The sequence below is a fragment of the Juglans microcarpa x Juglans regia genome, chromosome 4S (genome assembly GCF_004785595.1).
Source record: "Juglans microcarpa x Juglans regia isolate MS1-56 chromosome 4S, Jm3101_v1.0, whole genome shotgun sequence".
Taxonomy (NCBI): Eukaryota; Viridiplantae; Streptophyta; class Magnoliopsida; order Fagales; family Juglandaceae; genus Juglans; species Juglans microcarpa x Juglans regia.
Genome location: NC_054601.1, coordinates 9,593,594 through 9,620,041, shown reverse-complemented (window position 1 = coordinate 9,620,041; position 26,448 = coordinate 9,593,594). Strand labels below are relative to the sequence as shown.

Here is a 26,448-nt window from a genome sequence, read left to right as displayed (position 1 = left end):
GACAATATTTAGGAGAGGTTTATATTCACAACCGATCTCAACTTATTTCAACTCATCTCACTACTATTCATTACTATTCATCAACTTTAACTCACAAATCTCACTACTATTCACAACCTATCTCAACTCATCTCAACTCATCTTCAAATCCAAACGACACCTTAGTTTGCAATAATTAATTAGCTTGCAAGGTTTCAACGAATGAGATGCAGGTTTTTATTTGCATATAAAAACTCGACTGTTCATCTTTTACAAGAGTTAGGTCTAGTTGTTCTTAATTATTTTCTCAAAAATTTTGGAAAATGCCTTGTTTCCATTGTGCGGAGACTTTATTTCCATTTTATTAATATTATGAAAAAGTCTTCTTGCAAACGAGTTCGTGTACTAATATTGACATGTAAAACATTCATTTAATAAAATAGTACAAATTGAAGACATAAATGATTTTCATGAGACAAAAGACATTTTCTTCTCTTAAATTTTTTTTTTTGTTCTTCTTTTCAATAAAAAAAAGCCATGACAATGTCGGTACGCTGTTTGGTGCGCCAAACCGCTTGTCCCTAATAAGACTCAAATATTATTATTTTTGTAAAACTATACAACGGCCTCGATTCTTACCAAGATGAGCGCCAGTGTTGGATAGCACATTTAATAAAATATTTAGGTGAGATAATTTAGTTTAGAATAAAAAATTAAAATTAATCTTATTATTTAAGTGATATTGATGGTGAGCAACACCGATTTGATAATAGTGGGCTGGTTTGGATAGTGAGATGAGATGGGATGATTGTAAATGAAAGTTGAAAGTTGAATAAAATATTGTTAGAATATTTTTTTTTAATATTATTATTATTTTAAGATTTGAAAAAGTTGAATTGAGATTTAAAAAAATTGAATTGTTTATTATATTTTATATGAAAATTTGAAAAACTTGATTAAATGAGACGAGACGAGACGAGACGAAACGCTCTCTAAATCTAAACGACTCCTAAGTCCAAAATTTTATGTTAAATTGGGCCCCGAATCCTAACCCAGTATCGATGCAGCTGGGGTGTAGCCTCTCCAAATCGGGCCGGGCTTATAATTTAAGTAACCATGGCAGCATGGCCCAATGGGGGACTCTCTCTCTCTCTCTCTCTCTCTCTTTCTCTCTCGATTATCTACCTCCCTATAAATTCAGTTGCTTCTTCCGCTCCGTTGCTCTTCAATCAGTCACAATAATCCTAGGGTTTGTGTTATGCTTCGAATTGGAGTCAGATTTTGTCTTATTTTTTAAAACTAGGATCCGGAGGTCCCGACTTGTTCGGGTTCGGTACTTTTAGGATTAGGGTTAGGTTTTCTGATGGGTACGGAAAGGAGGAGAAAGGTGAGCTTGTTCGACGTGGTGGACGACACCTCGTTGCCGGCGAAGATCAGGAAATCGAACGGCGGAGGAGTAGCTACGGCGGCGATGAGCAACAATGGTATCAGTAGTGGGATCAATAGGTGGACAGGGAGGGCATACTCGCCAAGGTACCATGAGATACTGGAGAAGAGGAGGAGCTTACCCGTGTGGCACCAGAAGGAGGAGTTCTTGCAGGTCCTCAAGGCGAATCAGACTATTATCCTCGTCGGTGAGACTGGCAGTGGCAAAACCACGCAGGTTAGTTTGGGAAAACTGAAATAAGTGCTTGGCTGAAAGACAGATTACTGTGGCGCAAAGTGTTCGTTATTGTGCTTTGCGTTGTGTAGGATTCAACTGATTCGTTCTAAGTGAGATGCAGAAAACCTCTAGGCAATTTTCTTTGTTCTTTCCGCATATTTTGTAGGCAACCGAAGTGAGCTTTGTGGTCTGTCCTCTATGAGATACTGAAATTCCAATTGCTAAATTTCAGTTTTTTATTTTTGTGTTTTTGTCATTATACAGTTTTTGATGAACCATACTTACTAAGCGCATTCTGTCCGGACACCGCTATTTTCTTTTTCTGTGTTAGTGAGTTGCTGCTTGATTTTTAGTTAGTGTTTAATATCTCATTGTGTCTGCTCGCCCATATGGTTTATTTGGCTTTATGATGATTATTCGTATGGAGTGGTGATTTCGGGACCTTATTGGATGCCGGGTCGTCTTGTATTCCGTGATGGTAGTACAACGTGTTTTGATAGAATTTGATGTTGTGCTGTAGCTTGTAGTAGACATGTTCTTCTTTGTTTTTATGTGCACAAAGAATAGTTTACATCTACTGGATCTATATCCTGATAGATTTTCTTGCATAATTGAAGTAAATAACTGACTAATAATATCTCCCTGTTCTACAGATTCCCCAATTCGTTTTGGAAGCTGTTGATATAGAAACTCCAGATAAACGCAGAAAGATGATGATTGCATGCACCCAACCTCGTAGGGTTGCTGCAATGTCTGTTTCACGCCGTGTGGCCGAAGAGATGGATGTAACTATTGGAGAAGAGGTTGGTTATAGCATCCGTTTTGAAGACTGCAGTAGTGCAAGAACAGTTTTGAAGTAAGCTTATCCTCCAGTTTTGATATTTCTCTTCTTCATCCTGTTTTCTTTGATTTTTTTTTTTTTTTTTTGTGGGGAGGGAGGTATTAGAAGCTGCTACTTAAGTTGCAAGTTTACTTATAACTTATATTGTTATGATATGTGATAGGTATCTAACAGATGGTATGCTCTTAAGAGAAGCGATGACAGATCCACTTCTAGAACGCTACAAAGTTATAATACTTGATGAGGCTCATGAAAGAACATTGGCAACGGATGTTCTATTTGGGCTTCTGAAGGAAGTATTGAAAAATAGACCTGACCTTAAGGTAGTTGTGATGAGTGCAACTCTTGAAGCTGAAAAGTTTCAGGGTTATTTTAATGGTGCACCGCTTATGAAAGTTCCTGGTAGGCTTCATCCGGTGGAGATATTCTACACCCAGGAACCTGAAAGGGACTATCTGGAGGCGGCAATTCGAACAGTAGTGCAGATCCACATGTGTGAACCTCCTGGAGATATACTTGTGTTCCTCACCGGCGAGGAGGAGATAGAAGATGCATGCCGAAAAATAGCAAAAGAGGTTGCAAATCTGGGTGACCAGGTGGGACCTGTGAAAGCAGTGCCTTTGTATTCTACCCTCCCCCCAGCAATGCAGCAGAAGATATTTGAACCAGCTCCACCTTCAGCAAAGGAGGGTGGTCCTCCAGGAAGGAAGATTGTGGTGTCAACAAACATTGCAGAAACTTCTCTGACCATCGATGGTATAGTATATGTTATTGACCCTGGGTTTGCAAAACAAAAAGTTTATAACCCAAGAGTGCGTGTTGAATCCTTGTTGGTATCTCCGATATCTAAGGCTAGTGCACACCAGAGATCAGGGCGTGCTGGAAGAACTCAGCCTGGGAAATGCTTTAGACTCTATACGGAGAGAAGCTTCAATAATGATCTTCAGCCACAGACCTATCCAGAAATATTGAGATCAAACCTTGCAAATACTGTTCTTACCTTGAAAAAACTGGGGATAGATGATCTTGTGCATTTTGATTTTATGGACCCACCTGCCCCGAGACATTGATGCGCGCCCTAGAGGTTTTGAATTACTTGGGTGCATTAGATGATGATGGAAATTTAACAAAACTTGGGGAAATTATGAGCGAGTTTCCATTAGATCCTCAGATGTCAAAGATGCTCGTTGTTAGCACTGAATTCAATTGTTCAAATGAAATTCTTTCAATCTCTGCCATGCTTTCAGGTATTGTTTTCTTTCTCACTCACTCTCATTTTGTCTTGAGTCCTGTCTCACTATTGTAGGAGAGTTGTGTCTGGCTGCATCATTATTGGATGCTCTGCCATTGGTCTGGCATGTGCACTGGCAAATTTCTGTGCATATGATGTCTTCTAACTGCTATCACATGCAAGTACATGTGTCTGGGTTAGAAAACTGTGTCAAATTAGGTTGTCATCAGCAACTGTCTTCTCTGGGTTCCATGCCCCCGGTTGGCATGTACCATAGGATTTCTAAGTGCGTGCTGATGCAGTTAGTTGCAGTTTCTCAGTATTCTCTCATGAAGCAAATGGTATCGCGCCTCTATGCATCTGCTGACCTCCGTGGGCCTCCTCTGTGATAACCAATTTCTTTCTTTAGTACCCAATTGCTTTGTCCGGCCTAGGGAGGCTCAAAAAGCTGCTGATGAAGCGAAAGCTAGGTTTGGGCACATCGATGGAGATCACCTCACACTCTTGAATGTATATCATGCTTACAAGCAAAACAGTAAGTATTTTATTCGTCCTTTTTCTTAAATATAAATATTTTAATATATCCTTGAGAATTGTAACTTATTTTTAATGTAATTTGATTTTGACATTATTCTTTGTTTGGGAATGGGTTGCAGGCGAGGATCCCTCTTGGTGTTATGATAACTTTGTCAATAATAGGGCATTGAAGTCTGCTGATAACGTTAGACAACAGCTAGTGCGGATCATGGCCAGGTTTAACCTCAAGTTGTGTAGCACTGATTTCAACAGCCGTGACTACTACATCAACATAAGGAAGGCTATGCTAGCAGGGTACTTCATGCAGGTAGCTCACATGGAACGTACTGGACACTACTTGACAGTGAAAGACAACCAAGTATGCAAAACGATTTCTTTATTGCTCCTATTTGTCAGGCTATCTTCTGCAGCATTCCAAAATATGCTATGTCTAGGTTTGTGTGTTCGGCATTGACATTTGAGATTCTGTCATAATCTGTCTTGCAGGTGGTGCACTTGCATCCATCGAATTGCTTGGATCACAAGCCAGAGTGGGTAATTTATAATGAGTATGTTCTAACCAGCAGGAATTTCATTCGCACGGTGACAGACATTCGTGGTGAATGGTTAGTTTCAAGTTTTTACTGTAGTGTATATACGAATATATTTTATGAGTTACAATTCCTATGGTAAGGTTTGAGAGAATCGTTTGGGGGGAACAGTGGCATGGTCGTAGGATCCATTGGTGGACACTTAGTCACTTGTGATACCTGGATTTTTTTATATTGCCTGTGGAACACCCCAATAGAAGACCCAAGCCACATGTCGTATACTCCAAAATGACTAGTTAATGATAAAATTGGAGCCCCATTATAATCATTATAAAGAGCAAGAACTTCTAATTCTCAAGCAATGTGAGATGTCATACACCACATACTCTTATCAATTAGTATTGTCATATCACAATCTTTGCCCTTAAATTTCTAATGTCCTTGCCGGGCTAGTCCATCTTAAGTGGCACAACTCAAGTCTTACATTTCTAGTTGGGATAGGCTATGATACCATTAGTAATGCCCCAACGAAAGCCACATGGCCTATATTCCAAAATGACTAGTCAATGATACAATTAGAGTCCCATTGGAATCATTATAAAGAGCAAAAACTTTTCATTCCCAAGTAATTTGGTATCCCATACACCACTTAATCTTAGCATTCAATATGGGGTATCACAGCTTGGATGGTTGAACTCCAGTATTTGGTCTTGGTATTGTCAATGAATAAGTTCCAAGCCATTATCTGGACTCGTTAATTAGAGTAGCTTAGATCAAACTAAGGATGCCGAACAACTTCAAGTGCAACTTTTTGGGACTCAATTATTAAGTTTATTTGATGTTGTGATTATGTGGTAGCATGGAAGTCTTTATTTCAGTCTTTTTCTCTGTGGCATGAAAGTGCTGTTAGATGAATATTCCACGCTAATCAGTGAATCTTTGGGTTACAGGCTGATTGATATAGCACCACACTATTATGATCTGACGAACTTCCCTCAGTGCGAGGCCAAACGTGTTCTTGAAAAGCTTTACAAGAAGCGGGAGAAGGACAGGGAGGAGAGCAAGAACAGAAAATGAAGTTCTTGCCGTCCATATCTTTTGACTACTTGCATGTGTCTTCTCCATAGACATAGAGAAGGCCATACGTATTAGCTGGATTCTTTCATTGTATTATCTGGCTCATCTACTCTCAAAAGAGCCAGTGTCTCGGTGAAAGCTCTGGAAATTTGGCAAAATTTCTGTATCATTACCTAGTGTTAGTTTTAGTGAGTTATAATTTTGTATTGTATCGTCTATCTCAAATTGTTTGTGGATTTGGTGGTTTCATTGCCATTTAAACTTATCAAGAAAGCGATTAAAATTTTGAGAAAAAATGGGGAATGAATATGATATGATCATATGAATGCATCGAAACTCTCTCTCTCTCTCAAAGAGACATCTACGCCCAAACATTTGTCTAAAAAAAGGTTTACAGTGTAGAATGGTCTGGATTGTTGTGTAAAATGGCCAGAAGAGAGTAGAAGACCAGTCAAGATTTTACAATATGGAAATATCTCTGATGGAATTATAATTTGTTAGATAAAATGTCTTAATCAGAAATCGCTGTCATTTTGTTCATCTTACACCGAAAGGAGACTCGATCCAACTACCTGCCTTTTGCTTTCTAACACGCCTCTCCTTCATGATTCTCCTCACCTCGCTTACACTGCTCCATACTCCTTTTTCACCATGAATCTTTGAGAGCATTGAATATACTGCAGGATGATCATTTTTGAATTTGCATATTCCATCGGCAGCAATCTGACCAAATTCCAGACTCGAATGCAAGCCACTCGCACCAAGCAATGCACCCCATACAACAACATCAGGTTCAAAAGGCATCCTCCTAATCAATTCCTCTGCTTTCTCCAGCTTACCTGCTCTCCCATAGAGGTCTACCATGCACGCATAATGCTCCACTCCTGCCTTTATTGCGTACTCAACCATGGAGTTGAAGTACTTTTCACCTTCTTCAATCAATCCTCCATGCCCACATGCAGATAAAACATTGACAAATGTAACTCCATCAGGCCTAACACCACCCTTTATCATTCTTTCGAACTCTGCCAATGCTCTTGTTGCTAATCCGTGCCGGGCATAACCTCCTATTATTGAGTTCCATGACACCAAATTCTTCTTTGGCATCGACTCAAACACAACTAATGCGGCATCAATGTCCCCGCATTTTGCATACATATCAACTATCGAGGTTGACAAGATTACATCACTTGGTATACCAGACTTTAAGATGCCAGAATGAATCTGCTGTCCCACGAGAAGAGAAGAATACCCAGCACATGCGTCTAACACGGTTGAAAATGTAAAATGATTAGGCCGACTCCCCGATTTCATCATACAGATAAAAAGCTTTAATGCGTCCATAACTTTCTGATTTTGCACATACCCACTTATCATTACAGTCCACGAAACCACATTCCTTTCACTCATTTGATCAAATACAGACCGAGCTTCGTTTATTCTCTTATTGCGTACATATCCATTAACCAAGCTCGTCCAAGAAACGACATTCCTCTCTGGCATCCTATCAAAGACCCTCTGAGCCTCAACCATGCTACCCAGTTTCATGTAACCTGATACCAACGCATTCCACGACGTAACATCTTTCACCAATATCTCATCAAATGCTCTCTGTAAGCCAACCTGATCCCCAACACTCGTGTACCCTGTCATCAACGCTGACCCAACAAAAACGCTCATATTATGTGCCAAACAGACGGCATGAGCATGAATCTGCGAAACCAAGACATTGAACACTGAGTCCAAAATAGCGCTGATTGCTATTGACACGGTATACTCATTGGGCCTCAAGCCAACTCTCCCCATTTGCAGAAGGCACAAATACACTCTTACTGGATTTTTTGTGTTGTGCAAACCGGAGAGCATGGTGTTCCACGAAACCACGTCTTTATTGGGCATTTGATCGAACAAGTCCTGCGCACATTGCATTTGGTGGTTCCTTACGTACCCCGCGATCATTGCGTTCCACGTGATGATATTTCGGGACGAGGGGTTTTCATCAAACAGTTTACGTGCATTGTTTACGCAGTTTTGGTCGAGGTAGCTTTTAATCCTGCAATTGAGATTGGCCGTTGAAAGAGTGCAAATGTGGCGGGAGGATGTACTGAGGAACGTTATGTCTAACTTACGCATATCTTTTTCTACTCTCTTTGGTCGAGTTTTTAGCCAATCACAAGGTTCCTTCATATGTGAAGTAAATTTATGAGTTCTGAAAATATATATATTTATTGAGTTACAGATTGAAAAAGCTACAATATTTTTTTATGTAATATATTAAATCTATTTTACAATAAATATCATATCAATGAATTTATTTTTATAAAATTCATAATTAAAATATTTATCTTTTATCTTAACCTTATAAATAAACTTAATTATTTAAATCACATTCTGACAAGCTCTTGGATATTAATGAAGTTTTGTCATCTTATTACACGTAGTTTCAACGCTTTGAACATTTGCAATCGGTGTCCCATAACACTGTTTTCTTATAATTTGACACTCATTTTACGGTTTTGGTTAAAATCGCTCTTACATCTAAATTCTTATTTGAAGGAAAAAGTTTAGGAATGAACAATAATTTCCCAAATATTTGAGACAAAAAGTTTAGGGAATGGCTATGCTGTTCCTTAAATATTTTAACCAAAACCGTAAAATGAGCCATTGTTCACTTTTATACTCTATATCTATAATTTTTTTATAAGATGTAAGATTATGTTTTATAGAATGTGCGGTGAGAATAGTGTATAGTGATTGATGTATAAAATTTTTCTTGATAAATATCCAATCCAACTTAAAATGAAAGCTTCCCCACTTTTTTAATTAAAACCATTTTATTATTAGAGAAATCCTATTTGCATTTTTGAGTAGGGATTGCGTGTCATTGATAAATAAAAGTAAAAGAATCAATCATATTTTTATTTAAAAAATCAAAAAGGGAAAAAAGAAGGCACAAGTGGGTCCCATCTAAAACCAAACCCAGCTAAATGTAAAGGACACGTAAGGTTTGCTTCGGATCAGTCGTGAACAGTGATGGATGTGTAGCTTTTCTCTCGACAGATAAATAAATTATTTTTTATTTTATTTGATGGAACGTCAAAAAATGATGAAAAGACTACAGTTAATATAATAGATCAGACTGAAATATCTTTTTAGTTATAAAGTAAATTTAAAGTATCACAGTTTGTAATTTATAATTCTTTTTATATACCTATTATTTCTCTTTTGAATAAATATCAAAATTTAAATGAAAATAATTCACATACTAATAATATCATCATTTTCTTCATGAAAACCATGGTGTGATGTTTTTTATACTTGAGATTTGAATTTTGAAGCAGTTGATATTAATGGATGTTTTGTTATTAGAGAACTTTATACGTTACGCTCTCATTTCATTTCAATTTTATTACGTTAATGCGAAAAAAAAAATACTATTGAAAAGAAGATTGTGAGGGACAAATATCATTTCTATCAAGTAAAAAATCAGAACAGAAGAACAGCTCAAATATATAACATAGTTTCTCACATTCACACCAGATAAATTACACCAACAAGAAAAGTACTGTTTTGCAGGTAATTTGGGGGTAGGGAAGAAAGGCAGGCAATACACTGGATGCTCCACTCAACTGATCATATTATCAACTGAAAACATTTATGATTTTCCTCCGGCCAAGTTCCGGTAGAGTTCATCGATTTGAACCTGTAAAAATATGTAATTGATTTCCAGAACTTTCCTTGTGATTCTTAAATTGAAGCTCTAGAAGGAGGAGAAAAGAGAAACTTGTTATACCTTATACAATTCAAGCAACTTATTTCTCTTCTTCTTCAATGTTGCAGTTACCAAATCTCTTTCCATATCAAAGGGCTGGTGGTCTAGAATGACTCCTTTGATATATTCAAAACCTCTCAGCTGGTTAAACAAGAGAAGAGAGTAAAAGACTGGTAGAAGAAGTTGTCAACCACCCAAGTTAATACAAGCATTGAGCTGACAGTCATTACTGTCTCTCACCTTATATGGGAGAATGCATAGGCATTGCAATTTGGGTGTATATTTAATAAGCAATGCTATTCTTCGTCCCGGGTTTTTTCATTCCTAATCATGTCAATTGATATTGTATATTCTAAGTGGCTTTGTGCAAGAACAATTTAAATGAAAAGTTACTTGAAATATGACACCAACTGGTGTGACTAGAGATAATGAAATTTAGATTGGAGAACAACATTTATCAATCTCAAATTGAGGCAGATATTACCTTGTTTCTCTCAGCAGCAGACTTCAGCTCAGAGAGCACATAATTCTTTAACTGGTCAAGGTAACAAAGTTCAGAGAATGAACCCATGTGACCATTTGAATATGCCCATTTTTTGGTGTTTTCTTCATGTGGTACAACTACTGCAACCAACATTGACTTATAGCTGTTCCCATAGACCCAGATCTTCAAAGCAATGGAAACATTATCAAATCACCCACATATTTTACCCATAAATAAAATCTAATGACTGAATTTCTGTTATACTATCTCAGGAATTGGGAAAAAAAAATGCTCACATCTTCAACAATTGGGTTGACACCAAAAACATTTTCCAAATACTCCAGTGCAACATACTCTCCTTGGGAAAGCTTTATAAGGTTCTTCTTCCTATCAATAATCTTAACAACTCCATTTGGAAGTAGCTCCCCTATGTCCCCTGAGGATGACAAAGAATGACACAAATCACAGACACTAAATTAATATTCGAAAGCAAAACAAACTTACAAACAGGAAATTAAAGACAGTACTGCTCATCAACCTGTATGAAACCAGCCATCTTTAAAGGACTCTGCTGTTAATTCAGGATTTTTGTGGTATCCAGCGAAGACAGTCTTCCCTCTCACACATATCTCCCCACGTGATGGCTCCTCAAGTGGATTGTAGCCCATCTCTGGAACCTCCTCCAGCCTAAGCTCATTGTACACACCAACAGTACCAGCAGCACCAACCATGCTCATCTCGTCAGGGAAGCCCAAAGTAGTTGGTCCACAAGTTTCTGTCATCCCTGAACCACAATGCCACTGCTTTTAATGTGTATAAATAGTCAGCTAAACACCCAACTCGCCTCTTGGCCTACAGAGAGAACTCAACCAATCCAACTTAAAGCGTAATGTGTTGAGGAAGAAAGAGTTTTGTTTGCAAGACAGTGTGGAAGACAGCTACACTGCTGACATGAAAGAATTTGATTTGTAAGAGAAGTTTAAAATCTTTCAATCCGACTTGTAAATGGAATTGACTTGTTGCAGAATATAGTTTAAAGGTTTGGCAAAAATATAAAAGGTTGCAGAATTACTCTTAAAAGGGCATAAAAACATCCCCAGAAGTATGCTGATCATCAGTTAAATAAGTATGGTGGACTACTGTGCTGGTTTTTCATGAAAATATAGTTTAAAACACAAAGTCCTTACCATAGCCCGTGACTACAAAACAACAGCAAGTAACCCTCAAGAATTCTTCCACCTCAGAGCTCAAGGGTGCACCTCCAGAAATTATTAGTCTAATCCGACCACCTAATCTGGCTTTGACCTAAAAAGAATTGACATAATGAAAGACAGTCAGGAAGTTGAGGGAAACTCTTCATAAGCTATATATAGGGATACACTGTTTTTGGATAAACAAGAATGTGGAGAGATTTGATCCATATCAAAGTAGTCAAAGTGAAGCAAGGATCCTGGTTATGTCGAATATGAATCCAAGGACTATCTTTAAATGGATTCAGAAAAGGAATGAGATCAGTCAACATGATTTTATTGCCTACGTTGAAATGTCTCAAGGTATGGTAGTTTGTGAGAAGCTTTATGTGGATATTTGAAACAAAAAGTATGAAAGGAGAAAATAAGAAATATATATACAACCTTCCTGAATGCCAATAGATCTGCTAACGGTGCAGCATTCTTCTGTTTAAACCCTAAATTCATCCAAGCAAGCTTGCTGCATCACAGGAAAATCAACCCGATTCTCACTCATTATATGACAAATCGACAGAAAAACAATCACCACAAAGTGAACATACTGGAATAGATAGAAGACCAACTTACTATCTGTATAGCAAATTAAAAATCATTCTCCGAATTGGTCTGAGTTCTTGTAATGCTTGTAGAATACCTGAAATATATATTGACGAGCATGAACGATGATCAACAAGGTCGGTTAGCCGAAATAATGAATTTACTAAGTTTTAGCTGAAAGATGAGTAGATTCAGTGCCTTCATGCACTCTATCAAAAACTCGAGGCACTCCAGCAAAACATGTTGGCTTCAGCTCCATCAAATCATCCCTGATTGCTTTAAGATCCTTCAAATCATAAGAAACCATACTTTTAGACAGACGAATATATATACATATATATATATATATATATCCTCTTTCTTTTTTCCTGTCCTTGTATGCCATCAGGATCAAAGAAGAAGAAAGAGGCCTAAATTTAAAAAAAGACTCAGATAGTTTCAGCAGCATACCCCATGATAGTAGCCAACAGAAGCACCCTTACGAAAAAAATACTCTTCAATCACACGGTCAATGATATGAGCCAGGGGCAGGAAAGAAAGATACACATCAGCTTCTGTCATCTATCCAGGGTCAAAATTGCACATGTTAGCTAGGAAACCAACAGGAATAAAATTGCAACCCTGCATATAAGATCAGAAGATCCCAGAGACTAACCATATGAAGAATTTTAACAGAAGCAACATAGGTACCTTTTTATCAATGTGGGATGTGCTTCCAAGCACATTTTTAAGGTAATTAATAGCTAGGAGAAACATAAAGACTGATACATGGTTTTTGCGCATGAAATTCCTTAATTGGTATGAGGGACTCACGCAAAGGAAATAGATGATATAGATGGTGTAAAAAACAACGTATCAGAGGTTCAAGGATCTTCGATCATACCTTGTCTTCAAATTGTTCCATAAAAAGATCCATCCCTCTTACAAAATATGCAATGTTTTCATGTGTCAACGCAACACCTTTAGGATCTCCACTTGTGCCACTTGTGTACATAATTGTGCATATGTGGAAAGCCTGAGGTGGAATAATATCTGAGGGGTTTTCTTTTCCCTGATGAACAACGAACACTTAAGATCAACCGCAACAGAAGAAAGAATGTCAAGTTTTACCAATGGAGAAAAACAAACACTTTTTTCTCAGAAGACATCAAGAAACTGACCATACGGAGGAACTCATTCCATGAGTACGGTTTTATCCCAATGCCAGCTGCTGTTTTCTCCTCCTCCTCTTCCATGGAAGTAAAGCACACCAAAGCTGCAACAACAACCAAACTCATGAGCAGAATGTCTTCAAATAATGCAGCAGACTGCAATCTTTTTAATCATTCTTACTTTTCAGCCGTTGAGCATGACTACAATCAGGATTTAGTAGCTGCAAAAATCAAGTTCATTTGTCTAATCAGAACCATCCATTGCTTTTAAACTATGAGGTAATGCGGTTTAGTAAATCATTTCATCACAAAGCTCAAAGCATGTCAATTTTTTTTTTTTTTTTTTGAGTTCTTACTTCTTTCACTTTCTTATCCTGGACGAAAACAAAATCAACTTCTGCATGATCTAAAATAAAATTGACAGCCCCTGGCCCTGCATCCAACACAATCTCGAGGGCTTTAGTTATATGTAGTGCCTGAAATCAATTAAATGCTTCAGCTTGATGATATCAAAAATCTGCTGATGAACACAAGAAGGAATCAGGAAGTAGAAATTCCAAGCCTATGAGTACAATGACTTGGAGAAATCCATGACCGATGTGCTAGAAAAGCTTATACAATCAAGATGCGAGGAGCAAAAGACTAGTACTTAAGAGGGTTAATTAAGATGGGGAGAGTTAAACAAATCTAGGCAAATAGTTTTGGTGTGCATTCATTTGAACCAGACGAAAGAGATCAAACAAATTAAAATGAAAATCTAAAGCATATTTAATTTTTAAAGCATTTAGCTTCGCTCATGTTGAGTTATGTCATCGTAATATTCTCCTTATCAATTTTATCATTTAAACTATTAATTAATCTTAATAAGTTTTTCATTTAAAATTTTGAAACCATTCATTATTTATTAATATTTCCTAAAACCATTTTGGCTTAATTCTCAACTCACGTTTATTTATTTTCATAACCAAAGTGAGGTGCATATATAAAATTTAGGATGGTGCTAGTGGGTTGCCCAGCCGGCATACCACTAGTTATAAATTTCTTATTGGAAAATACTATAGACACAAAGGAATCCCACACATTGATGTGGCCTGCCACGTCTCTCTCTCTCTTTTTCCTCCCGTGCATCTCTCCTCTCCCCTCCTCCCCCTTTCCCTCTCTACCACGAGCTGCCGTGCACGGGAGCTCCCATCCCCCCGCCGGATGGTGCCGCTTGGACCGCCAGCTAATTCTGCCTGCCCTGAGGTGGTCCCCGACTACCATGACGGCCACAGGGAGGTTGAGACGGGTGGAGGCAGAGAGCGAAAGGGGGAGGAAGGGAGGGGAGACTCACGGGAGAGGCGTTGCCGTGAAGGGAGGGGAGACGACGGTGACTTCTGCCGACCCTGAGGTGGTCCCCGACCACTATGGTGGCAACGGAGAGGGCGGAGGCAGGCGGAGGTGGCAAAGACGCATAGGAAGGGGGAGATGCACGGGAAGAGAGAAAAAAGAAAGAAGGAAAAAAAAAAGTAGACGTATGGAACACTTACAGTGTGCCACATCAGTGTGTGAGATCTCTTTGTGTCTGTAGCAGCTCCTTTTGTTATTTATTTTTCTTTTGATTTTTTTAAGTATTTTTTAACATTCTTAATTATTAAAAAAAAATAAAAAATATATATAATTTTACTAATAATAACTTGATTAAGTAAAAAATAAAAAAAATTAAAATGCACGAACGTTAGGTTGAGTGGTAAGTTTGAAGAGCTCCACTAGTATTTTTCTAAAATTTATTGAATTTCCGAGTAATTTCTCTCTCTACTGAAATAAAGTTTCTAATTTTTTTTATAATCACTAACATAGAGATAAGTTAAGGATATTAAGGAGAATGCATGCAGATCATCAAGCTAATCTCACCAAATTTTGAAAATCAAGATGCAAATATTAATACTTTTTAAAACATTTTATTTATTGTTTAATGGGTCATGAAATTAAGTGTGCTAATAATTAATTGTTTAATGGTTCAATTGCATATATATATATATATATATATATATTCTTGCGCAGAGGGCCAGATCGACGACTACTGGTACATAATTCAAAATTAATCATGATCATGATCCTGATGATCAACGGTAGAGAAATAAACGGATCGAAGATATTTGATCTGAGAGGTCATGCATTCTCTGGCAAAGTTACTACTTCAACGAAAAACATCATGTATGCCCCGTGCATGCAATGCTGCATGGTGGATAGATGGATGGACGTGGACCCATCTCTTCCACAAAATTCATTTCACATGAGCTTTAAGGTCAAAGGTATCAATATTTCAGATATTTCTGCCTTCTGGTCGATCTTTCTATATATAGAGAGAGAGAGATCAGTAAAATTTTGTAAAGACAGGAGGACTAGTAGGAAAGTTTTACCGAGGGTATCATAAAGAGGCACACAAATCAACCTGTGGGCATTGCAAGCCTACACACAAAAAAGAAAGAAGTTATTTTATGGTAGGTTATAAAAGAGAAGAGCATGATAAATTGCCGTGATTTGATCGGAGATCTATTTTATAATAAAAATAATATTATAATATGACGAACTATATCAAATCACATAAACTTATGATTTTTGTGTAATCTCTTCTTTTAATTAAAACATTTTCCTATAAAAACATAAAAGAACAAAAAGTTTTGTAAAACCCTTAAGAAATAAAAAGGAGCAAAAGATCAAGATCATGAGAGAAAATACTCAAAGCAGATCACCTCCATAGCTGTAACCCACTGAGGGCAGTTTGATCCATAAATCCCAACCCTGGAGCCCTACCCGAACACCAAAAATAAAAAATAGAGCCACAAAATTAATTAAGGAAAAAGTGATCCAGTCCAGTATTAGTACTGAAAGATAATATATATATATAGAGCTCAAAATTAAAATTTTAATATATATATATATACTTACAGGTTCAGCACCAGACGCTCGTAATGCAGAGCCAATACACAGAACTTCATCAAAAACTTGCTTGTACGTTTTCCAGACATAAGGCCCGTGCTAATTAAAAACATCACCAAATTAATTAGTAAACAAATTATCAAATTAATCTAGTACGTACGTACCTACTTGATCGACGTATATATATATATATATATATATATATATATATATACTAAAAATGATGCAGCTAGCTAGGATGCTTGCCTTCCCATCCACAAACTCACGCCATCCAAGCATCCTATTTCCAGGATTCTTGTCTACAGATAAACTGCATGCATATAACTATAATGATCATGATGATCAACACCCTTAAATTGTCAAATAAATTAATTAACTATATTTATTTAGATCAACAACTACTTTCAATTTATTTTCCCATACGGAACGAATCATCAACTAATTCACTGATCTTTTGGCATGGCCAAATATCGGCACGTTTGCAACAAGAAAAACAAACATTTGTGACGAATTATTTGCTACAAGAATGACTATATATTTGTGACGGAAATAGACTCATTTTAATAGAAAATAATTATTTTTACTAAAAATAACTTACCACAAATACACAATTTTCTTGTAGTAATATGATGCACCGAGTAATATCAAAGATAAAATTTGTTTGCAAACTTTGCGTTGTTTGCACATTTTAAGATGGTGATCTGTAACTCTCATTTCCGCCGGTACTTGAGCTATATATAGATATGGCCCAGCTCCATTTTTTGAATTTAATCACTTAAGAATCAAGTAATATTATTTTTTCATGACGAAAATAAGTACTCTTTTGAGACAAAAATTTTTGTGTCCAATTAACAAAGTATTTTTGTTGTAGTGAGGCCAATTAGCTAGGTTGTGTGATATGAAACTAATTAATTATCATTGCCTTTTATTTTGATTGAAAAATAATAATTAATATATATATATATATATGAACAGTAGTGAAGAACCTGAAAACATCCCAAGCTGTACTTATATCGGGATCAGGTAGAGGAAAGTTGTGTTTGGAGAGTAAATTGCGATACACTGGACCAACTGATGGTTTCCCATCTTGGCCTTTCTTTCCTTCTTCAACTGGAGCTGAAAATATCTTCATTCTTCTCAAATTAGATGAAACCTGCAGCCAACAAGAGAAGCATCATTTGCAGTACATACACATATATATACACATGCACTTATATAAATATAATATATATATATATATATATATATATATATTGTAGATAAAAAGAAAAGGTACGTAGGTCATGCAAAAAATAAAGAAAAAATAATGCATCATGTCTTCTACAAGGAAAATTATAGCTGATCATTAAGCACCACAAACAATCAAAATATTCATGTATAAAAGTCATATATATATATATATATATTGATCACCGACCTACCTCTTTAGAAAAATTGGTATATTATATATAAAGTTGGAAGCTGTAAGCTTCAATCCTTAACTAACACACACGTATATATATGGACTGAATTGACATGAATTTGAAAATTAATGCAAGAAAAAGATTGGGAATTAAAAAGGAAAAAGAAAATTAATTAACAAGGTAATCGAGGAACACTTTCCACCTGATCATGTGTATATATATATATATATATATATATATATATGAAAAAACAAACAAACATGAGACGGAAAGGAAAAGTACTCAGAAATGAAAGAAAAAAGAATGCTTATAAACTACTCATGATGCTGCATACCCAACTCAAGGAAACATGCACAGGCCATCACACTAGTCAGAATAAAAGGGAAGAAAGGATTTATCAGTCGAACTAAATATATATTGGCCGGCCCTTCGAACCCCGGCGGGCGGCCTCAAACTTTCTCTGGCCTGTGATTGAGGCATACAAAGAAATTACCTAATATTTGAAAAGGGCCTATTAATTCACAAGACCGATTATTAGCTATCTCTGCATATATAAATCAACGTTGTTTACATTCTTAGACTTTTATGCCGTTAATTGCACGTTCACATACAGTACTCAGAGAAGAGAGAAGAGATGAGAGAGAAAAGGGCGAGAGAGCTTACAGTGGAGTACTGTGGATCAACTGAAAAGCTATGGTGTTTATAATGAACGGAGAATCAACGTCAGTGCAGATCGATAGAGACGGGCGCCCCCGGGGGGTGGGTGTGGTTGGGTTGTTAATTATGAGTTAGTTGAAACAACGTGGCATGCTTGATATAAAGTTTATAAAGTTTATCGATCGGTACTTTTATGACATTTTAATAGTTCCAGACGAAACATATACTCCGACAAATCAACGAACGTACGCTGATGCACACAACAAATAGATGAAGGTAATATTTTTGCTTGACCACCTGACGCCAAGTAATGAAAGACACAAATAACATTATTTATATTTTAAAAAGATTAGTTAATAATATAATTGGAACTCTATTAAAATCTTATAAAGAGTAAGAATTTTATTTCCTTCTCAAGCAATCATGTGCATGAGATCTCATTCACCAACTTCTCTTATCTTTATCATATAGGATATTAATACACCACTATCATAAATAAATTTCATAAAGTGAACGTATAAACTCATATAGTTTTATTTGTTACATTATATCTATTTTATAATAAAAATAACTAGCTTTACAATTTAATATACCAGCTAGATCAAGCCAACCACGTTAATTTATGAGTTGGCTAGGGGAGGAGGTGGCTAGGGCTACACTCCGAACCCCTTCCGCCTGGTGAAAACGAGAGTCTGAGTGTACGTATAAAAATTATTCAACGCAGTGTCTCACGCGTTGAATAATTTTTCAAAAACTTTTATAAAAAGTCTGAGCGTACATATTAATCATGGAAAATGATTTTCTTACAATATTTTGTACAACATATTATATGATAATATGTTAAATGAATAGTATTTTTGTAAAATTATGTTACTTTTATAATATATTTTAGAAAAATACTCATCGTTAACACATTGTTATATAATATATATTGTACACAATATTATAGGTATATCATTACTTATTAATTATTCATTGGCTGGTCATTAATTGATCTCATGAACCCCATGACACGTACTCAACCGGTTTTGACCGGAGGCTTCCCCAAAAGAAATATATATAGAGAAGCGTTGACATTTAATTTCTTCGATCCATGGGCATATTAAATATGAATTATTTATTATTTTATTTTTTTAATGATATTAATTATTGTCTTAATTTGACTATGGATGGATTTTCCTAACACTTAAAAGTTAGGACGCTTAAATATTCTAAACTAGCTAACAATTACAAATATCACGAAATATTTGACTGATCACGAAATTCCACGCTTAATTCTATATTTAAAAAAAAAATTATTACAGTACAATTAATTGAGAGCATGCATGGTTGATATATATTGTTTATTAATATGAGTAAAAGAAAATGTTTTAAAATTATATAGGTAATAGATGTTTTAAACATGCATGATGTCTAGTCAAGCAATTAATATTTGGTTTTTGGTGACAAAATTAGGACTAAAGGCCAGAGAATTTTCTAAAAATTGTGGCAAAAAGAAAAAAAAAATCTAACAATTAATTAATTATAAGCTATCCATAGCTTTAATTTGGTGGTCCAGCTTCCTACCTTTTCAGTGCGTTAGATTTATCGGACTTTTTTATATATACTGCATGCATATGAACTTTTCTACTAATCATGGCCAAAGAAATTTCTTCCAATACGGATTGGAGGAAACTTTCTCTAATTCATTTATAAAAATAATAAGTATCTATAGAGTATGTGATATATATACATACATATATATAAATATATATATATATACATGTTTTATTAAGAATTTAAGTAAATAAAATATTGTCATAAAACTTTTCATTGAAAAAACACGTATTTCTGATAACCTACTCAAGGGAGACGCATGAGCATTTTTCAATAGGCAGGTTTTGTAGATTTATTTATGATTAATAATAAAATAATAATAATTCTCTTGAAATATATCATCCTAATCTATATAACTAAATTAAAATAATAAAATCTCTAGCTCGGAGCTGGTTTTGTAGATTTATTTATGATTAATATTGGTGGATACATGGGGCCGGGCGGGGTGGTGGGGATGATAAAGACTGACGCGTAAGCCCCAAAGTCTCCAAGTCTCAGGAGATATGGACACCTCATTAATGGGGGGTAACTTCAAAAGTAGTACTGTTGAAACCCACCTACCTCACACACTCCGCAGACACCAAAATTAATTTACCGGTCATGAAATTATTATTCATATTCATGGCAGCACGAGACACATCGGCTGCATGCATGGGTTAAAGTTGCTTTTTTTTCATTTTATTAGGTTAAGGCAGAACTCTTCATGCCATACGTGGAACATGCATTCAATTCTGATCTGCAAATTGCTCATCCGATTTCCATAAATAATCAGATCGATATCAGCTTATTCATTTGATCAGGACCACCTCGAGTAATTGCTCTTTGATTTAAGTTTAAGTTGTATCGGAAGCAGAAAATGCAAGACAGCTAACTAACTTGGGTGCTTGCAAGTATATCAGATCTAACTGATCACATAATGATTAACGTCGACCAGGCAGGGAATGAGGGAAGAAAGCTGCAAAAAAGAGAAGGAATTTATAATTATTTTCTTAGAGGTACAAAATGGAGAAATCTTGTTTAGGTTTGAGGCTTGTTGAGCTAGGTTGTGTTTGTAACGGCATGGTTTGATTACTCGATCTATAAAAATTTGTTGCTGTTTTTTAGTAGATTTTCAATGAGATTTATCCATGCATGATTGCTAGCTCCGGCTTGGGCTCAGAAATTTTTGAAGTCGTTTTGGTTCTTAATCCGACCTGACTAGTTAATCAGGGTTTACTATATATTATATTGAACTCTTGTGCATCCGTTACACTGTATCTTTGATTATCATTGAAATAAATTTCTCTGCAGGTCCATAGACATCAGCACACTAATAAATCACGGAAATATTCATGCATGTATTGTATATGATTACTTCCATTTTTATTTCACCTTTTCTCTTATCTTTTACTAATAAAGCTAATCATCTAGGGCTGTAAATTAAGATTAATGGCATTGAATTTGTACACATAGGTTTGCGCGCAGAAACTGATATTCTCATCCTTAATTCAAAATAATGACATATATATATATATATATATATTCAGAAATCGTCTCTGGAAAAGGTGTTAGATCATGATCTTGAGGTCACGTAAGCATGCACGTACGTACAATGTCTCAAAGTACTCAAAGCACAAAGAAAGATCATGCCAATAACTTGTACTGTTTAATTACAAGATCCAACGTTGGAAGACACTTATGATCAACTTTAATTTCATGAGCTAATAAAGTAAGATTTAATGGATATTTATAGCAAATATCGGTTTCTGGTTTGGCAGTTGCGTTTCGCTAGCTACTTGCAATGCTGACAATTGACAATACGTTTTTTGTGAAGTTATTGCGAGTACTGTTACCCACAATATTAAAGGACAACTGATCCAAGAGACAAGATGGTGATGATCATCAGCTAGCTAGCTGGTCAGCCAGCCTCTCGTTCAAATTTAAGGGCTTCATGACTGATTTTGACAGACAAGCAGACACAGCAAGCCGAAGAAGGTATGACGTCTTTGTCGATTTTGCCATGCATGCATGTGCCTTCACTCTAATTTAGTCTTTGCTTTGTCTTGTAAGGATCAATACCGGCCCTCCCAGCCTGCCACTCACCCAATCTATTGGCCTTCGAGTTTGGATTTTGTTGACAAGCATGCATGATGCAATACTTGGAGATAGAGATATAAAAGAAATTATATGGTGGAAGCTAGATCGGTAAATAATTAGTACTCTACCCATAAATTAAAAGTAGTAGTTATAAGCTTTTATAGGATAATTTCTATCGTAATCTAATTAAAATTTGGATTATCTCATTATAATTCTTCCAAAAGTCAATATCTTTTATGCATTCATAGATTACAAATAACTAAAAATCCGCAAGTTAAAAAAAAAAAAAAAAAGGACAACATGCTGATCAAGTGAGTACCTATTTGTAATAGATCATTTATAGTTGGACGCATTAACGATAGAATTTGATGAAACAACTTCTAAAGATTTATTCCAAAATCATGGACGAGAAGATGAGATATAATGACATGCATGTACATCATGAATATGAGCAACCCCAAGCTCATCAAAGGTCAAGTCTTTTTGAAATTTGAGCCTAGATGTGCTGGCTAAAGCCTCATGGAAGGCGCGACATGGTGATCTTGTGACCTAGACCTCAGTCATTGTAGCTGAAAAGCAAGTAGGAAAAATACCTTACAATTAGACACATAAATTAAGCATTCTCCACTAATCTTAGATTGTATTCATGAATATGAATCGTCGATATTAGGATTAGGACTAAACACAATATTGAATTCTCATGTGTGGTTCATATAGAAAATAATTCTACTTAGCATTTCACACACCACATTTTTTTTAATTTATTTTTTTCTTTTTTTTCATAACAAGTATAAATGTGATGTATTGATAATAAGTAAAACATTAACTCAATTAGTTTAACAAGAATAAAATAATTAAAAAATTAAAAAAAGTTAAATATATATAATGTATAGTGTGAGATAATGAGTAGTATAACCCGATTCATATATTCTCTAAAACCGTGTCTCCATTTTCAGAATTGGACCATTGATGGATATCCAATTTGATGGTACATGAATTAGAGAAGTAATTTCTCTATTACTCTTGGATATTCTTTTTATTTTTAAATAATGTTATATACAATTATAAAATATAAAAATATCGTGTAGTCATTTTAAAAAATAATAAAATCTATTATTAAAAATTAATTTTTTATATAAATTTTATATATCTTTATTTTTTTATATTTATTATTTATCTTTTTATCTTTTAACTTCTAACTATTTGTTCGAATGAATACCTTAAAAACACATCGATCGCGAAGATGCCAAATAGCATAATTAATAACCTACTACTTTATTTGAAGTACTGATAGCCGATCGAAAACTAGGTAGGGCGGCAGGATTAATCCTACAGTACGCTTCCCTCCAATTAAGAAAGAAACTAAGTACTGATCTAACGCTAATAAAGATCAAGCTTTTACTTAGTTATAATCAATACATGCATGCAGTCGTTTCGTGCCTGGTTTATTGTGTTCGTTACTTACAATGCCCGATGCTGCAATAGGGATGCATCATTGATAAACTTCGCAATCTACTTTGTGGACTATAAAGTTACGTTTAAATGTTGAATTGAATTGAATTGAATTAAATTGAAATAATTAAATATTATTAAAATATTATTTTTTAATAATATTATTATTTAAAAATTTAAAAAAATTAAATTATTTATTATATTTTATTTTAGAATTTAAAAAAATTATAATGATGAGTTAAAATGAGTTAAGAGAAATTTAACATTCAAACGAAATAATTTATATATCTCTTATGTACTACGCGGACAAACTTAATGTAGGTTATTTGGATCATTAACTCATTTAAATTTATCTAAACTCATCATTATAATTTTTTTAAATTTTAATGTAAAATATAATAAATAATTCAACTTTTTCAAATTTTAAAATAATAATAATATTAAAAAATAATATTCTAACAATATTTTATCATCTTAACTCAACTCAGTTTAATATTTAAATGCAACCTTAATCTAATGCTGCAATGAGAAATATTTTAGTAACAAAATTAAAAATTTCATAAAAATAAATTTATAAATCAATATGATTTGATATAGTACATCAAATTATAAAATTATTTTTATTTTAAATTAATAAATTTAACTATCATATAAAGTCATATTAATATAAATTTATTTTTTTAAAATAATTTTGTAGTTGTAGCAAAGAAATAACACTTCCTTGTTACAATAGGGTTATAATGGTCTTAACCAGATCCGAACAACTGAAGACAATCTCCAGTACTTTATTTCTTGTAAGCAAAACTAGTACTACTCGAACTTTAAGTTCTTTAATTTTATAGAAATTGTAAATGATTCTGTGCATTAATACATATATTCATTCAATATAATTAATTAAAAAATAAATTTTATTAAAAATAATATTAATTTAAATTTAAAATATAAAAATAACTATATTAATATACAGATTAATACGATAATTTATTTATACATATTAAAACTCTAATTTTATTTATTATTTGTCAGCATTCATTTATATAGGGTAGTTAGCCTCTTGGATTTGAAGATATTGCATCTGAAACGTCAGGATCAACAGAGTCAATTAATTATCACACCAGCTTGGATATGCATGATTGAATAGACATTGATCAGATCGATCGATAATGCATGGTAATAGTAATGGAAGAAGAAGAAGTACAAGATGGTGGGTAAGAGACGAAGATGGTAGAGATTGCTACGAATCGTCGGAATGAAAGGTAAATAAATGTGGTAGGTAGGCCGATAAATTAAGGTGAGAAGAAGTAATAAAAATCTTTCCTATATATATACATATATTATAATTTATTACTTTTCATCATGTATTATATAAATATATATATATAGATATTATACACACTCGTGAGTTTCAGTTGCAAGATCTATTATGGAAAGAAAATGCTGGGGACGATGAATTGGACCCTCCAAATTGATCAACACTTAATTTTTTTTTAAAAAAAAATTTAATAGTTAAAAAAGTATTTATTAGTGAATTGATATTGAAAAAAAATATGTTTAAAGATGTTTAAAAAATATTTTAAAAAAAATAACTTTATTGATACCTTTTATCGGTACCAATGGACCCATTATAGAATAGAGGGAGTTTTGTTAATTTAATTAACACCCCGCAAGATTTCAATCAAGTCTTCAAACCCCTAATTCCTGCTTAATTAATTCATAATATTTGAACTTGTTAACTTTTTTTCCCCTAAAAAAAAACCTATCATAATTAATACCGGAAATTAAGGAAAATTATGAACCATCACTAAAATAGACACTATCATAATTAATACTAAAAAATAAAAATATAATAAATGTGTTACATCTTACTTAGTAGGATAAAAATAGGATGTTAGTATGGTATATATAATTTTTTCATATATATATAATTAAATGATTATTTATAACATATTTTTTTATCATTTAATAATAATAAATATGTCACGTATTATTTAATATAATTAAAATATAATAAGAAAATAACGTATAGCATTACTATCTACTAGCATGCAGTAGTACCTGATCAAACGCAGAAGATAATAATGTCTACTGCATGCGAGAGAGAATCCAAAGTAAGGGGAAGGGTCAAAAAACAACAAGTCAAGATCTGCGCGCCAAGTCAAGATCTGCGCGCCAAGTCAAGATCACATTCAAGCCAACCAATTATCACAAGATAGCCAGGTTGCGAAGTAAATGCCATTGAGGTTCATGTCGTACTACTGGTTTGCCTTGTTAATTAGGATTCATAATCGTAATGATATTCTTATATTTTTTTATTCTTATTTTACTATTTAATTATTTTTTATTCTTTTTATTATTTCAATCTGAATTAAAAATTTGAGAACATTATCTTTTTACATAATTTAAAAGAAAATAAATTTAATCATCAAATATAATCATATAATTTAATTAAAAATAAATTTAATTTTATAAAAACTAACTCAAAGAGTAAAAGATAGTCAGTTTTTATAAAATTAAATTTATTTTTAATTAAATTACATGATTATATTAGTTGATTGAATTTATTTTCTTCTAAATTATGCAAGAAGTTTATGTTCTGAAATTTTTAATCCAGATTGAAATAGTAAAAGGAAAAAAATTGGATAATAAAATAGTAATAAAGAATGTGTAAGGGTACGTATCATTACCCAATTCAAAAACCATCTCAACTCATCTCATCTAATCATTATAATATTTCTAAATTTTCAAATAAAATATAATAAACAATTAAACATTTTCAAATTCTAAAACAAAAATTATATTAAAAAATTATATTCTTAACAATATTTTATTCAACTTTCAACTCTCATCTCATTTCATCTCATCTCAACTCAACTCACTATCCAAACATCTCCTTAGAGCACTGGCATTGGATTCATCAAATTCATCTTCAAAATTTGATGAAAAGTACATATTTTTCATATATCTAAAATCTCCTTATCCATAACTCCACATTGGATTAGCCATTGGATTCATCAAAATAATAATATAATATTATTTTTTTAATAATATTATTTTTTATAATAAATTTTATAATTACACTAATATATGTTAATTAATAATTTAATTTGATACTTAAATTATTATTTTTGAATTAATTTTTTTTCTCAACCTAATTATCCAACAAACACATTTTAACAACCATTCTTCTACCCAACAAGTAGATGGTGCCAACCATTCTTCTTTTACCAATTTTTTTAGTTATAACTAATAGTCTCGGATTAAGCTCTATAAATAGATCCATCCTCTCATTA

At 34.0% G+C, this 26,448-nt stretch overlaps 3 protein-coding genes across 5 annotated transcripts; 1 reads left to right on the top strand and 2 right to left on the bottom strand.

Moving 5' to 3' along the window:
* Nucleotides 1-1,190: 1,190 nt before the first annotated feature.
* On the top strand, nucleotides 1,191-6,178 carry LOC121263375 (probable pre-mRNA-splicing factor ATP-dependent RNA helicase DEAH2). Its single transcript, XM_041166234.1, is given in 8 exon segments — nucleotides 1,191-1,642; nucleotides 2,296-2,498; nucleotides 2,647-3,536; nucleotides 3,539-3,730; nucleotides 4,124-4,249; nucleotides 4,371-4,609; nucleotides 4,738-4,856; nucleotides 5,732-6,178. Coding segments are annotated over 8 exon segments (2,196 nt in total). The 5' UTR covers nucleotides 1,191-1,342; the 3' UTR covers nucleotides 5,859-6,178.
* A 137-nt stretch (nucleotides 6,179-6,315) lies between these two features.
* On the bottom strand, nucleotides 6,316-8,046 carry LOC121263374 (pentatricopeptide repeat-containing protein At4g02750-like). Its single transcript, XM_041166233.1, has one exon. The coding sequence runs from the start codon at nucleotides 8,043-8,045 to the stop codon at nucleotides 6,396-6,398; it is 1,650 nt and encodes a 549-aa protein (XP_041022167.1). The 5' UTR covers nucleotide 8,046; the 3' UTR covers nucleotides 6,316-6,395.
* Nucleotides 8,047-9,367: 1,321 nt separating this feature from the next.
* LOC121263373 (long chain acyl-CoA synthetase 1-like) lies at nucleotides 9,368-18,160 on the bottom strand. Of its 3 annotated transcripts, none has more exons than XM_041166231.1 (20): nucleotides 18,041-18,160; nucleotides 16,961-17,127; nucleotides 16,221-16,284; nucleotides 15,984-16,073; nucleotides 15,788-15,844; nucleotides 15,455-15,503; nucleotides 13,409-13,485; nucleotides 13,234-13,273; nucleotides 13,062-13,156; nucleotides 12,785-12,952; nucleotides 12,352-12,462; nucleotides 12,100-12,187; nucleotides 11,932-11,998; nucleotides 11,749-11,824; nucleotides 11,302-11,419; nucleotides 10,653-10,898; nucleotides 10,411-10,550; nucleotides 10,115-10,297; nucleotides 9,652-9,771; nucleotides 9,368-9,561 (listed from the first exon to the last, which is right to left on the bottom strand). In XM_041166231.1, the coding sequence occupies exons 2-20, from the start codon at nucleotides 17,104-17,106 to the stop codon at nucleotides 9,514-9,516; spliced, it is 1,983 nt and encodes a 660-aa protein (XP_041022165.1). In that variant the 5' UTR covers nucleotides 17,107-17,127; nucleotides 18,041-18,160; the 3' UTR covers nucleotides 9,368-9,513. The 3 variants fall into 3 exon arrangements, with proteins under 3 accessions (XP_041022165.1, XP_041022164.1, XP_041022166.1); XM_041166230.1 differs by lacking the exon at nucleotides 18,041-18,160 and adding an exon at nucleotides 17,871-18,026; XM_041166232.1 differs by lacking the exons at nucleotides 9,368-9,561; nucleotides 18,041-18,160 and adding an exon at nucleotides 17,871-18,027 and having other exon boundaries at nucleotides 9,732-9,865; nucleotides 10,093-10,297.
* Nucleotides 18,161-26,448: the final 8,288 nt, after the last annotated feature.